This window comes from Xiphophorus hellerii, chromosome 19 (genome assembly GCF_003331165.1).
Source record: "Xiphophorus hellerii strain 12219 chromosome 19, Xiphophorus_hellerii-4.1, whole genome shotgun sequence".
Lineage (NCBI taxonomy): Eukaryota > Metazoa > Chordata > Actinopteri > Cyprinodontiformes > Poeciliidae > Xiphophorus > Xiphophorus hellerii.
This window is the reverse complement of record NC_045690.1, coordinates 27,712,362-27,726,151: the sequence shown is the minus strand read 5'-3', so window position 1 is coordinate 27,726,151 and position 13,790 is coordinate 27,712,362. Positions and strand designations below refer to the sequence as shown.

Sequence of the window (13,790 nt, the reverse complement as noted above, 5' to 3'; positions counted from 1 at the left end):
TGACGAGGTTACTGACAAGGTTTGAGAAGACAAAAAACCCAAAACAAAACAAAAAACAGAAGAGCTGATGTAGAAGTACTTTCTATGTTAATGAAAAGTACATGGTTAATAGCAGGAAACAAAGAACAAGCTTATAGCATATCTACAGAGATAGTTCAGGATAAAAGGATAAACCGAGGAATGAGCCGGGGACAATTTGAGTTTAGTCAAGCAACAGTCCTTGCTTGAAGCTAATTTCAGGAATGACCCACAGCTGAGAGAGAAAAAGGAACATGGACATTCAGTCTCATAAATCTTTAAATCGTCATCTTAACAAATAATATTAAATTATTTCAACTGAAATGCATCTGAAAATCATCACATATTATGGGTGTCAATATGACACTCTCAACATGGCGTTGACACAGACGTACGGTAAGGACACTCATGTTGCATTTAATGTTGTGTGTGGGTTACACTGGCTACAGTCAGGTGCTCTGAGAGACAAGACAAAATCTCCAACGAATAATGTTTGCAACATAAGGAACCTGATCAACAATTAGTTCAAATATAATATTATTCCTGCGCTAGTTTATGACAGTACAGTTCTATTGTGAATTATTTATCAACCAAATATGAACATGACAAAACAAGCAAGATTTCCAACAGTACTTGAACGCAATGGAGAAAGTGTGTTTCCCTGAATCTCCCGTCTGTCTTTGTGTTTCTACTGTGACCGAACAGGCCACTGTCTCCTGCACTGTGTTGTACATGTTTTACGGGTCATCGTCCCAATTTTCTCAGCTCTTCTCATGGTTCGCGCTTCACCTCAGATAGCTGCCCTAGCCAGCAGACGGCAGCCTGGGAGCTAACACCCACCGCTCAGAGGAAGTACACAAGTCCATGTTCCCTTCTGCACCTCCGCGAATAGAGCCAGCTCAACATGGTGAGAGTTATGGAGTACCTTCGCTACCTCCAAGACCCTCACCTTGTCGCCCGCTTTCAGCTTGTTTGCGGGATACGGGGCACTCTTTCAGAACCTGTTCCTGCCGATAGTTCGACCTCTGATGGCTGCAGGTCAGTAAATAAGGCTCGTTCTCGCAACAACGGGGCTCTCCATCATCACACAGCCGGGGAAACAGGAGATGAACAGTTGACCAGTATGGGAGTTCCGAGGAGGATCGCAGATGTGACTGAGCCTAGAAAACGCAAGCATGACATGGAAGACTCTCCCCCGAACGGGGCTGCTCTGTCCCCAGGCGGAGAAAGTGTCGCTGTGCGGGGCAGCACTCTTAAACCCCTCCGCAGAAACTCTCTGACGGGCGAAGCGGGGCAGGAGTTTGTCATCGAGAACCGCTTCTTGTTTTACTTGTTCACCTTCGGGACAGAGTTGGGAAACGAATTGTTTTACATCACCTTCTTTCCCTTCATCATGTGGAATGTGGACGCTTTCGTGAGCAGACGGTTGATCATGGTGTGGGTCTGGGTCATGTACGTGGGACAGTGCACGAAGGATGTGATCGGCTGGCCCCGACCCGCTTCCCCACCTGTGGTGAAAGTGGAAATGTTTTACAACTCTGAGTACAGCATGCCGTCCACCCACGCCATGTCAGGGACAGCCATCCCCTTCTCCCTGTTCTTCATGACCCATGGCCGCTGGGAGGTAATCACTAACACACACCAGGCTACTGCACTGTTGAAAATGTGAAGAAGTGGTTAGGAACCATTTCCTCCTGGCCAGAAATATTATTTACAAAGGAAGTTGCATTAGCAGGGCCGGCTCAATGTCGTTTGAGGCCATAAGTACAGTTGAATTGGGGCCTCGCCAGTCAGCTTTATAAGTATTGAGCCACAGAGTAAATAACGATGATAATCTACTCACAGGGTCACAGCTGAACAGAAATGATTAAAATAGATTTAAAATATGATTCTGTTATACAGTTTTCTTTTTCAGGGAGGACAAAAGTGTCCCTTCCAATTTACATGCATTTTCTGCGCTTTGGCTCACAGGCCAATGCGCATTTAAATCTACATGTGGTGGTTTACTCATCATTTTAGTTTAATTATTATGTTGAGGATTTGTGTTAGCTTATTGTATGGAGATACGTGATTCAATTACATCTTTTATGTTTAAACAATAAAATCTTAAAATCATAAAAAACTTTGTTATTTTATGCTCTTTGGGTTAAATAACACTGAATAGAGTCAGATTTCTGTGTATTTAAGTGCGTTTTAGTGCTTTGTAGTTTGTTATTGTCCACAGAAAAAGAGTTTTGACCAGAGCAGCCCTTTACGGTCCATCTACCATTGCCTAAACAAAAGGTAGCAGAACAGTTTATATCACAGAGCAGGACGTCAAACTCATTTTCGTTTTGGGAAATATCAAGAATGATAGGCTGTAGATATTATTGCACAAACCGAGAGAGTTTTTTTTTTTGTAGACTTTTGTTCTTCACGTTTTGGGTTGAGGCGTTGCATGATTAGATACTTGTTCCCTCTGAATTTGAATGCTCTCCAGCTGGAAGGACATTTGCTCTTACTTTTTTATTTTCAAACAGTTATGATGCATAACTGTGGCATCAATGTGTTTTCACAATAAGGAGCACATAATTAGCACCTAATAATAATTGAACTATGACCCCAATCATAGAGGAGTTGAAAAGGACGATTCATGGAGGCAGAGAGGAGGAGGAAGTTCAAACCATGTCTTCCATCAAACATGATGAGAAAGGATCAAATCCCCAATGCCATCATCTCTTTGTTTGCATTCTGACCATGTGGTCTGACAGAGTCTTAAAGAGAAGCAGCAAAAGCAAAGGAAGTGGATTATCAGAGGTAGAAATAACTGATGGTGTGATCCAGGACATGTTACTGTAGAATATCATCTCTGCTGCCCAGAAACTGAGCTGTTAGCATGTCATGTTGGTCATTAGAATGTCATACAGCAACAGTCTTCAGTCAGAGGCTTCTTTAGATTCATTGCTGTAAAATCAGCCAAAACATGACACATAGTAACAAGATAACAGAAGCTTGATTAGGTCTGTTATCAGTGCTAAGTGAGGTCGGTTCCAAGCCTACTTTGTGTGTTTTGGAGCATGTAGTTGTTGAAGTTATTACAGGACAACTCACTCTTGAATGCAGGGCCATGTAGGTCTAGATATTTTTTTCCTTTATTGATAAACACCTTCATTTAAAAACTGCATTTTGTGTTACTTGTGCTGTTTGACTAATATTAAAATTGGTTTGATGTTCTGAATCACTGAAGTGTGACAAACATGCAAAAAATAGAAAATCAGGAAGAGGACAAACACTTTACAATCTAGCTACTAAAAAACTCCAAAATTGAATATATACCTTTAATGATGGGCACAGTTGGTAGCACTGTTGCCTTGCAGAAAGAAGGTTCAATTTCCAGTCCGGGGTCTTTCTGCATGGAGTTTGCATGTTCTCCCTGTGCATGCGTGGGTTCTCTCCAGGTACTCCGGCTTCCTCCCACAGTCCAAAAACATGACTGTCAGGTTGATTGGTCTCTCTAAATTCTCCTTAGGTGTGTGTGCATGGTTGTTTGTCCTGTCTATCTTGTCCTGCGATGGACTGGCGACCTGTCCAGGGTGTCCGCACCTCTCGCTGGAAATGTCTCACTGGAGATAGGCACCAACAGCCCTCCGGAGCTCACTAGGGACAAGGGTATAAGAAAATGGATGGATGGATGGTTTTATGATAAAATGGTAATCAAATCAGTTTCATGAATGAACTACAACAAAATGAAATGGAATATTGGAAAATAACTTCAAAACTAATTAAACAAGGAAATGTAGAAAAAAGTAACATTTACAGAACCATAATTGCAGCACAGCAGTGTTGTAAAGCAGAGTAGCCCCACACTTTAGGGAGGGACAATCAAGACCAAAGAAAAAGGTGAGAAGGACAGGTCACTGTCCAGACTCAGACAACCACTTATACCATATTTACAAAATATGAGGGGTGTGCTCTGCTACTGGAAGCTGCTAATGACTGTAGTGCTTTTAGAGGACCAGTTGTTTCAACCAGTCTGTTTTGTGTTGTCGGTTTCACCTCTGTCTTCTTGACCATGTTTCCCTTGTAAAATACATTTTAAATCTCAATTGGATTATTTGGGGAAAAGAAAAGGTAAAAAAAAAAAACTAGCTCCTTTAAATATTTGCCCATTAATGTTTTGAATGTTTTCAATAGGGAATGTTTTCTCTCAGGAAGTGATGGGTATTTAATCAGGATGCAGCTGAGAGGCTGAACTTTTTGTGAGGACATTTGAGTGCAGGATACATTAGAAGTTAATCAGACAGTTTAGAGTTTTACAATGCTCATTTAACTGACAGTTGGCCATTGAAAGCACAAACAGTTGTTTGGTGATTTATTAGAAATATAAACTTGTGACATTCAGCTTGACTTAAAGCGGAACTTACATTACAAGGAGGTTCTGTTCCAGGAATCAGATTACCAAGTTTGATAATCACTCTTAATTTGTTGACAAATAAATACTTAAGGAAATTGTTCGTGTTATCAACAATAACTTTATTCACAGATCCATAATAATGATAGTAAGGATAAATGATTATACTGCAAAATAAACAGCTGAGCAGTAGCAGAATTCTCTCAAAATAATATCAGCTTAGGTTTTAAATAACTCTGTTTATGTCAGCAAAAAATGTCCCAAAATGCAATTAATTTAAATCAGAATGAAGTCCATAGTAGAATCCCATATGCTCAAAGAAATTTCCTATAAATATTTCCCAGCTGCTGGCTTTAAGTTTCAATCCAAAATGAAAAATTCAAATGGCAAAATGCCCACAAGAAGATAAGAAAAAATAGTGGTACCACAAAAAACAGCCAAAATGAAATAGTTCAGAATCTCACAGAGCTTAGTTTTCCCCCCTCTGTGGTGTCCTCGCTCACCGGGTGGCGTTTACCTGGATGCCAGACTCCCAACGGTTTCTGATCCACAATCTGGGGTGCTGGGATGAACTCTGCAACAGCCTTTTAAGTTTTTGGGGTTTTTTTCATTTAAGGTTTGATTAACATCCTCAAGGGGAATCTTCCCGCTGCGCGGACCTGATCGTGTGTGTCACACATGTTGGGCTGCTGCACGCCGACACACTTTTTAACTGTTTACATCAGTCACACCTGAAATTATCCATGATGCTGCCTAAAATCAGTTTTGAACAGCATTCTACATTCAGCCATTCACTTACCCATTCACACACTGATGGTGGAAAGCTCCTGGATGGAATTTTGACCTGGGCAGTCTGACAGAAGTGAGGCTGCCATGCACAGGAGCGGAGATCAAGCTAACAACCCGCCGATTGCAGGGAGAACTTCTACCACTGTGTCCCTAGTGGGGTAGGAGCATGTAAGTGACAACTGCTAGCAACAACAAAGCTGCTTCCCTTGGCCCACTGGGGGCTCATATATGCTTCAAAAACAATCTGATGACATGCTGGAAAAATCTATTGTGTTCAAGTTGTGCTATAAGGAGTTAGCCAGTCAGCAAAGCCATTGTAGCTTAAAATAGCGCCTCCATTCTAGACATGTAGCAGCAAAGATGTCCCAAATGCTAATGTTAGCGTCCACAGTCCACATTTCTTAATTATTTTATCAAAGATGTTTGCAATTGCGGTCAATTAATTACAGACCCTGCAATTAACTGAAACATTTTAATTGAGTCTCACCACTAATAAAAACAGAATTGAGAATAACATATTGTACAGTAAGGGCAACATTACAACATAAAATACTGCAGAGTAATTAAAAATAGCATACTCTGATCAAAAGCAGTGACTTGACTGAAGGAATTTTAATTGAAACTCAAAATCTCAAAACCATATTCACCATCAAACACATCAAGCTTTTTGAGTGTCTATGAAACACATTGTCTGATGAAAGCAGAAGGCAGTGAAAGTACAGCGGAGGCATTTCAACAACCAAAGACCATAAAACTGTTAAATGTACTTTGAACTTTATAACTGCACAAGGATACTAAATTTTTTCCCCCTAACTCCATGCAGAAAGATACTAGAAGAGCAGTCCTAACAGCCTAACAGCCAATGCTACACAAGTCAACATTTAGTGTTTGATCGTTTTCATGTAAGGTTTACTGGCATACCTACTGTAACAGCCTGTTTACTCTATTTCGTGTTTCTTTTGTTTTATTGTTTCGGCACAGTAAACATTCACAATGTCTCATAATTTAGACACTGAAATCTTTACGCAATGCATTAGTAAAACATTTAAGCCAACCACTGTTATGAGTTCTTCCTAACACCCAGTCAGTCAGTATGAAATTCTTGCATCACACAATCACATGAAAAAAGTATAACTACCCTATTCAGTTGTTCTAAAGAAATGCATCGAATGCATATTATAGTTTTTATTTTTCCATTAATGTCAGAAAAACACAATGAGTTCCTTTTAGATAAAACAAAAACCTTTTTCTTCCTCAAACAAATAATATTATGACAAATGTAAATATAGGGTGACTTTAAAAAGTTTTATACAAGAAAACATCTTATGATTTTATGCCAGCTTTATTTTAACAGTGACACATATGATATCGAAACAAAAACTGAGAAAATTGCATAAAATGAGGGAAAAAATGCATTTTATTGAAAGAAATAAGTATTTTGACCCCCCAATGAAACATAATTTAGTATTTGGTGGCAAAACCCTTGTTGGCCAGCACAGTAGTCAGACGCTTCTTGTAGTTTTTTTATAAGGTGTGCACACACTTTAGGACAAATTTTGGCCCACTCCTCTCTGCAGATCATCTCATAATCCTTGAGGTTTTTAGGCATGCGTTTGGAAACACGAAGCTTCAGCTCTCTCTATAGATTTTCAATGGGATTGTGGTCAGGAGACTGGTGAGGCCATTTCATCACCTGGATATGCTTTTTCTGGAGCCACGTCTTTGTTTCCTTGGCTGTATGTTTTGGGTCATCACCATGTTGTACTTCTTTCTTTTCCAAATAATTGCCCCAAAGGTGTGACCTTCTCATCCAGCTTCTAACTTATGACTTTGTAGTAATTCCAGCCTTGTGTAGGTCAACAGTTTTGTCCCTGACATCCTTAGACAGCTCTCTAGTCTTGCCAATGGTGGAGATGCTGGAGTGTCATAGTCTTCTTTTTCTTCTTCTTTTCTATTATGGCGGATTGCAAGCAACTTTAAGGTGCCTTCCGCCACCTACTGTACATGAGTGTGTAGCAACGTTACTTTACATCTATCAAATTCTATTTTTTAATTTTGTATTCTGAAGATAAATAAATGATGCTTTCCTTAATCTGTAAATATCCATTATGTTTCCTTCATTGGGGCCTGCCATGCAAAGCAATGGCAGGAACCTACTAGAAAATTTCGGAAGAAATTTAGCCGGGGCCTGCCAAGGCGCGCCCGTCGGGCTCGGGCACGGCGTCGTCGCGCCACAAGTTGGCGTCGACGCTAAAGAACGCCGCGACGTAATCAGTGGCACGCGGAGAACCGCAAGAACGTTAAGCGAGGCGGACGTGCACAATTCGGTACGATTTAAAATGTTGTGAAGGCTTTTATTTTGGAAGTTTTGTTAAACTTCATTTCAAAGGGCCAAACTAATCCCATGCGTAATAGTCCTTGGGTTAAAATAGTTATATAATGCTCAAAACACAAGTAGCTGATGTAAAAATATTCAAGGCTTTTATTTTGAAATTTTCAGTATGCTTCATTTTAAAGTTCTGAACTAATACCACGTGTAAGAGTGCTTTGGATGAAAAAGTCAAATAAAGGCAAAACAGAGCAATTACGTCATGTAAAAATATTCAAGGCTTTTATTTTGAAATTATTATTATGCTCCATTTTAAAGTTCCGAAGTAATCCCATGTGTAACAGTGCTTTGGATGAAAAAGTCATATACGGCCAAAAAGAGCAATTACATGATGTAAAAATATTCAAGGCTTTTATTTTGAAATTTTCAGTATGATTCACTTCAGAGGGCCAAACTATTCCATTGTGTAACAGTTCTTTGGATAAAAAAGTCACATAAAGCCAAAAAGCGCAATTACCTGATGTAAAAATATTCAAGGCTTTTATTTTGAAATTATTATTATGCTCCATTTGAAAGTTCCGAAGTAATCCCATGTGTAACAGTGCTTTGGATGAAAAAGTCAAATAAAGGCAAAACAGAGCAATTACGTCATGTAAAAATATTCAAGGCTTTTATTTTGAAATTATTATTATGCTCCATTTTAAAGTTCCGAAGTAATCCCATGTGTAACAGTGCTTTGGATGAAAAAGTCATATACGGCCAAAAAGAGCAATTACATGATGTAAAAATATTCAAGGCTTTTATTTTGAAATTTTCAGTATGATTCATTTCAGAGGGCCAAACTATTCCATTGTGTAACAGTGCTTTGGATAAAAAAGTCACATAAAGCCAAAAAGCGCAATTACCTGATGTAAAAATATTCAAGGCTTTTATTTTGAAATTATTATTATGCTCCATTTTAAAGTTCCGAACTAATCCCATGTGTAACATTGCTTTGGATGAAAAAGTCATATACGGCCAAAAAGAGCAATTACGTCATGTAAAATATTCAAGGCTTTTATTTTGAAATTTTCAGTATGCTTAATTTTAAAGTTCCAAACTAATCCCATGTGTAACAGTGCTTTGGATGGAAAAGTCAAATAAAGCCAAAAAGAGCAATTACGTCATGTAAAAATATTCAGGGCTTTTATTTTGAAATTTTCAATATGCTTAATTTTAAAGTTCCAAACTAATCCCATGTGTAACAGTTACTGAGTTAAATCAGTTATATACAGCCCATAGCAGCAATTAGTTCTAAAGGCCAGTTCTCAGTCCTGATCTGTTTCAACTGAGGATAGATAGAACTACAATGATGCGTATTTGTAGTCCAAACCAGCAGCCAATAGCCTCTTGAGATCCGTTGCTATGGCAAATAATGGTCTCAGCAGGGTGTGAGCTCTGAGCTCTGAGCTGTCAAACACACAATTGTGTGTTTGAGCAAACACGTTTTACTGACAAAAAGCATTGGAACCAAATCCTTCCTGTTCGGGTACCGTAATACATATTCGAAAAGCGTTTGGAGCGTATGACAGTTCAATGTGTCTTCTGCGATAGTCCCGAGATTCATATCTGTACCTCACTCAGAGCATTTACAGCGATGAGAGAAAGAAATGTTGTGCCCAGATCTGAACCGAGATCGGCTCTCACTGTAATTTGAGCAAAAATGAGAAACTTTGGGTCGCTTAGAGGCAAATTGTGGACAAACCGTAACTGGTATCGACGAGCCGTCTTCACTTTCGAAGAGATCACAGACGTATCTACAAAATGAAATTTGAATGGCATTTCTAGGTGAATTTGTGACGACACAGAAAATCCTCAAAAATAGGGTATTTCCAGGATTTTTCCCATTGACTTATAATGGGGTTTTTTTCGTAGTTTTTTGCGAATTATGTCGCCACGTTAACCCCAAATCCCACCAAAAATAATAGCTCCAATGGCGTGAATTTTCTGCACGTTTTGATACCTCATTTGTAGGTGTGCACCCAGCGGTATGAGCCGCATTAACGGTGACGGAAGAAAAATAAAGAATTATAACTAGAAAATTTCGGAAGAAATTTAGCCGGGGCCTGCCAAGGCGCGCCCGTCGGGCTCGGGCCCGGCGTCGTCACACCACAAATCGGCGTCGACGCTAAAGAACGCCGCGACGTAATCAGTGGCACGCGGAGAACCGCAAGAACGTTAAGCGAGGCGGACGTGCACCATTCAGTATGATTTAAAATGTTGTCAAGGCTTTTATTTTGGAAGTTTTGTTAAACTTCATTTCAAAGGGCCAAACTAATCCCATGCGTAACAGTCATTGGGTTAAAATAGTTATATAATGCTCAAAACACAAGTAGCTGATGTAAAAATATTCAAGGCTTTTATTTTGAAATGTTTGTTAAGCTTCATTTCAAAGCGCCAAACTAATCCTATGTTTATCAGTGCTTTGGATGAAAACGTCAAATAAAGCCAAAAAGAGCAGTTACGTCATGTAAAAATATTCAAGGCTTTTATTTTGAAATTTTCAGTATGCTTCATTTCAAAGGGCCAAACTAATACCATGTGTAACAGTGCTTTGGATGAAAAAGTCAAATAAAGCCAAAAAGAGCAATTACGTCATGTAAAAATATTCAAGGCTTTTATTTTGAAATTTTCAGTATGCTTCATTTCAAAGGGCCAAACTAATACCATGTGTAACAGTGCTTTGGATGAAAAAGTCAAATAAAGCCAAAAAGAGCAATTACGTCATGTAAAAATATTCAAGGCTTTTATTTTGAAATTTTCAGTATGCTTCATTTCAAAGGGCCAAACTAATACCATGTGTAACAGTGCTTTGGATGAAAAAGTCAAATAAAGCCAAAAAGAGCAATTACGTCATGTAAAAATATTCAAGGCTTTTATTTTGAAATTTTCAGTATGCTTCATTTCAAAGGGCCAAACTAATACCATGTGTAACAGTGCTTTGGATGAAAAAGTCAAATAAAGCCAAAAAGAGCAATGACCTGATGTAAAAATATTCAAGGCTTTTATTTTGAAATTTTCATCAAGCTTAATTTTAAATTGCCACACTAATCCCATGTGTAACAATTGCTGGGTTAAATCAGTTATATACAGCTCAAAAGAGCAATTTTCTGATGTAAAAATATTCAAGGCTTTTATTTTGAAATTTTTGTTAAGCTTCATTTCAAAGGGCCAAACTAATCCCATGTGTAACAGTTACTGAGTTAAATCAGTTATATAATGCTGAAAAAGCAAGTAGTTGATGTAAAAATATTCAAGGCTTTTATTTTGAAATGTTCAGTATGCTTCATTTCAGAGGGCCAAACTAATACCACGTGTAACAGTGCTTTGGATGAAAAAGTCACATAAAGCCAAAAAAGAGCAATTACGTCATGTAAAAATATTCAGGGCTTTTATTGTGAAATTTTCAAAATGCTTAATTTTAAAGTTCAAAACTAATCCCATGTGTAACAGTTACTGAGTTAAATCAGTTATATACAGCCCATAGCAGCAATTAGTTGTAAAGGCCAGTTCAGTCAACCTCTGTTTCAACTGAGCGGTCCACTATAGATAGAACTACAGCGATGCGTATTTGTAGTCCAAACCAGCAGCCAATAGCCTCTTCAGATCCGTTGCTATGGCAAATAATGGTCTCAGCAGGGTGTGAGCTCTGAGCTCTGAGCTCTCAAACACACAATTGTGTGTTTGAGCAAACACGTTTTACTGACAAAAAGCATTGGAAACAAATCCTTCTTGTTCGGGAACCGTAATACATATTCGAAAAGCGTTTTAAGCGTATGACAGTTCAATATGTCTTCTGCGATAGTCCCGAGATTCATATCTGTACCTCACTCAGAGCATTTACAGCGATGAGAGAAAGAAATGTTGTGCCCAGATCTGAACCGAGATCGGCTGTCACTGTAATTTGAGCAAAAATGAGAAAGTTTGGGTCGCTTAGAGGCAAATTGTGGACAAACCGTAACTGGTATCGACGAGCCGTCTTCACTTTCGAAGAGATCACAGACGTATCTACAAAATGAAATTTGAATGGCATTTCTAGGTGAATTTGTGACGACACAGCAAATCCTCAAAAATAGGGTATTTCTAGGATTTTTCCCATTGAGTTATAATGGGGTTTTTTTCGTAGTTTTTTGCGAATTATGTCGCCACGTTAAGCCCAAATCCCACCAGAAGTAATAGCTCCAATGGCGTGAATTTTCTGCACGTTTTGATACCTCATTTGTAGGTGTGCACCCAGCGGTACGAGCCGCATTAACGGTTACGGAAGAAAAATAAAGATTAAAGAGACGCTTCTCTCCGACAATAGTAATAGGTTCCTGCCATTGCTTTGCATGGCAGGCCCCAACTAGAAAATTTCGGAAGAAATTTAGCCGGGGCCTGCCAAGGCGCGCCCGTCGGGCTCGGGCCCGGCGTCGTCACGCCACAAATCGGCGTCGACGCTAAAGGACGCCGCAACATAATCAATGGCACGCGGAGAACCGCAAGAACGTTAAGCAAGGCGGACGTGCACCATTCGGTACGATTTAAAATTTTTGTCAAGGCTTTTATTTTGGAAGTTTTGTTAAACTTCATTTCAAAGGGCCAACCTAATCCCATGAATAACAGTCATTGGATAAAATCAGTTATATAGTGCTCAAAACAGCAATAATCTCATGTAAGAATTCTCAAGGCTTTTATTTTGAAATTTTCAGTATGCTCCATTTTAAAGTTCTGAACGAATCCCATGTGTAACAGTGCTTTGGATAAAAAAGTCACATAAAGCCAAAAAGCGCAATTACCTGATGTAAAAATATGCAAGGCTTTTATTTTGAAATTATTATTATGCTCCATTTTAAAGTTCCGAACTAATCCCATGTGTAACAGTGCTTTGGATGAAAAAGTCATATACGGCCAAAAAGAGCAATTACATGACGTAAAAATATTCAAGGCTTTTATTTTGAAATTTTCAGTATGCTTCATTTCAGAGGGCCAAACTATTCCATTGTGTAACAGTGCTTTGGATAAAAAAGTCACATAAAGCCAAAAAGCGCAATTACCTGATGTAAAAATATTCAAGGCTTTTATTTTGAAATTATTATTATGCTCCATTTTAAAGTTCCGAACTAATCCCATGTGTAACAGTGCTTTGGATGAAAAAGTCATATAAAGCCAAAAAGAGCAATTACATGATGTAAAAATATTCAAAGCTTTTATTTTGAAATTTTTGTTAAGCTTCATTTCAAAGGGCCAAACTAATACCATGTGTAACAGTGCTTTGGATGAAAAAGTCAAATAAAGCCAAAAACAGCAATTACCTGATGTAAAAATATTCAAGGCTTTTATTTTGAAATTATTATTATGCTTAATTTTAAAGTTCCAAACTAATACCATGTGTAACAGTTACTGAGTTAAATCAGTTATATACAGCCCATAGCAGCAAATAGTTCTAAAGGCCAGTTCTCAGTCCTGATCTGTTTCAACTGAGGATAGATAGAACTACAATGATGCGTATCTGTAGTCCAAACCAGCAGCCAATAGCCTCTTGAGATCCGTTGCTATGGCAAATAATGGTCTCAGCAGGGTGTGAGCTCTGAGCTCTGAGCTGTCAAACACACAATTGTGTGTTTGAGCAAACACATTTTACTGAAAAGAAGCATTGGAAACAAATCCTTCCTGTTCGGGAACCGTAATACATATTCGAAAAGCGTTTGGAGCGTATGACAGGCCTATGTGTCTTCTGCGATAGTCCCGAGATTCATATCTGTACCTCACTCAGAACATTTACAGTGATGAGAGAAAGAAATGTTGTGCCCAGATCTGAAATTCTATTCAAATACATGGGAGAGAGCCTCAGACAGCCTCAGAAAATCCTGTCGCATGACTTTGCTCTGAAGCACCGTGACAGAAAACCGTACGGTCTAGATAAATTTCGAAAACATTTTACCGGAGCAGACAGGCGTATCAATGTCAGGACCGATTTTGATACTAATCGTGCGATATTTGTGGGCGTGATGGCGATTTCAAAAATGATTTGGGTTGAAAAAGTTGTCTTCATCTCTCACTCTAATCAGCGAGAGAAGCACTGTAATTTTCGGAAAAATGAGAAACTTTGGGTCGCTTAGAGGCAAATTGTGGACAAACCGTAACTGGTATCGACGAGCCGTCTTCACTTTCGAAGAGATCACAGACGTATCTACAAAATGAAATTTGAATGGCATTTCTAGGTGAATTTGTGACGACACAGAA

At 38.8% G+C, this 13,790-nt stretch overlaps 1 protein-coding gene across 1 annotated transcript in view; it reads left to right on the top strand.

Annotated features, from left to right (window-relative positions):
- The first annotated feature begins 922 nt into the window (after positions 1–922).
- The window catches only part of LOC116709640 (sphingosine-1-phosphate phosphatase 1-like), a 35,880-nt gene continuing 23,012 nt past the window's right edge, over positions 923–13,790 (top strand). Inside the window, exon 1 of the mRNA XM_032548294.1 lies at positions 923–1,642. Coding sequence (XP_032404185.1) covers positions 923–1,642 — 720 coding nt within the window. The remainder of the gene's footprint in view (positions 1,643–13,790) is intronic.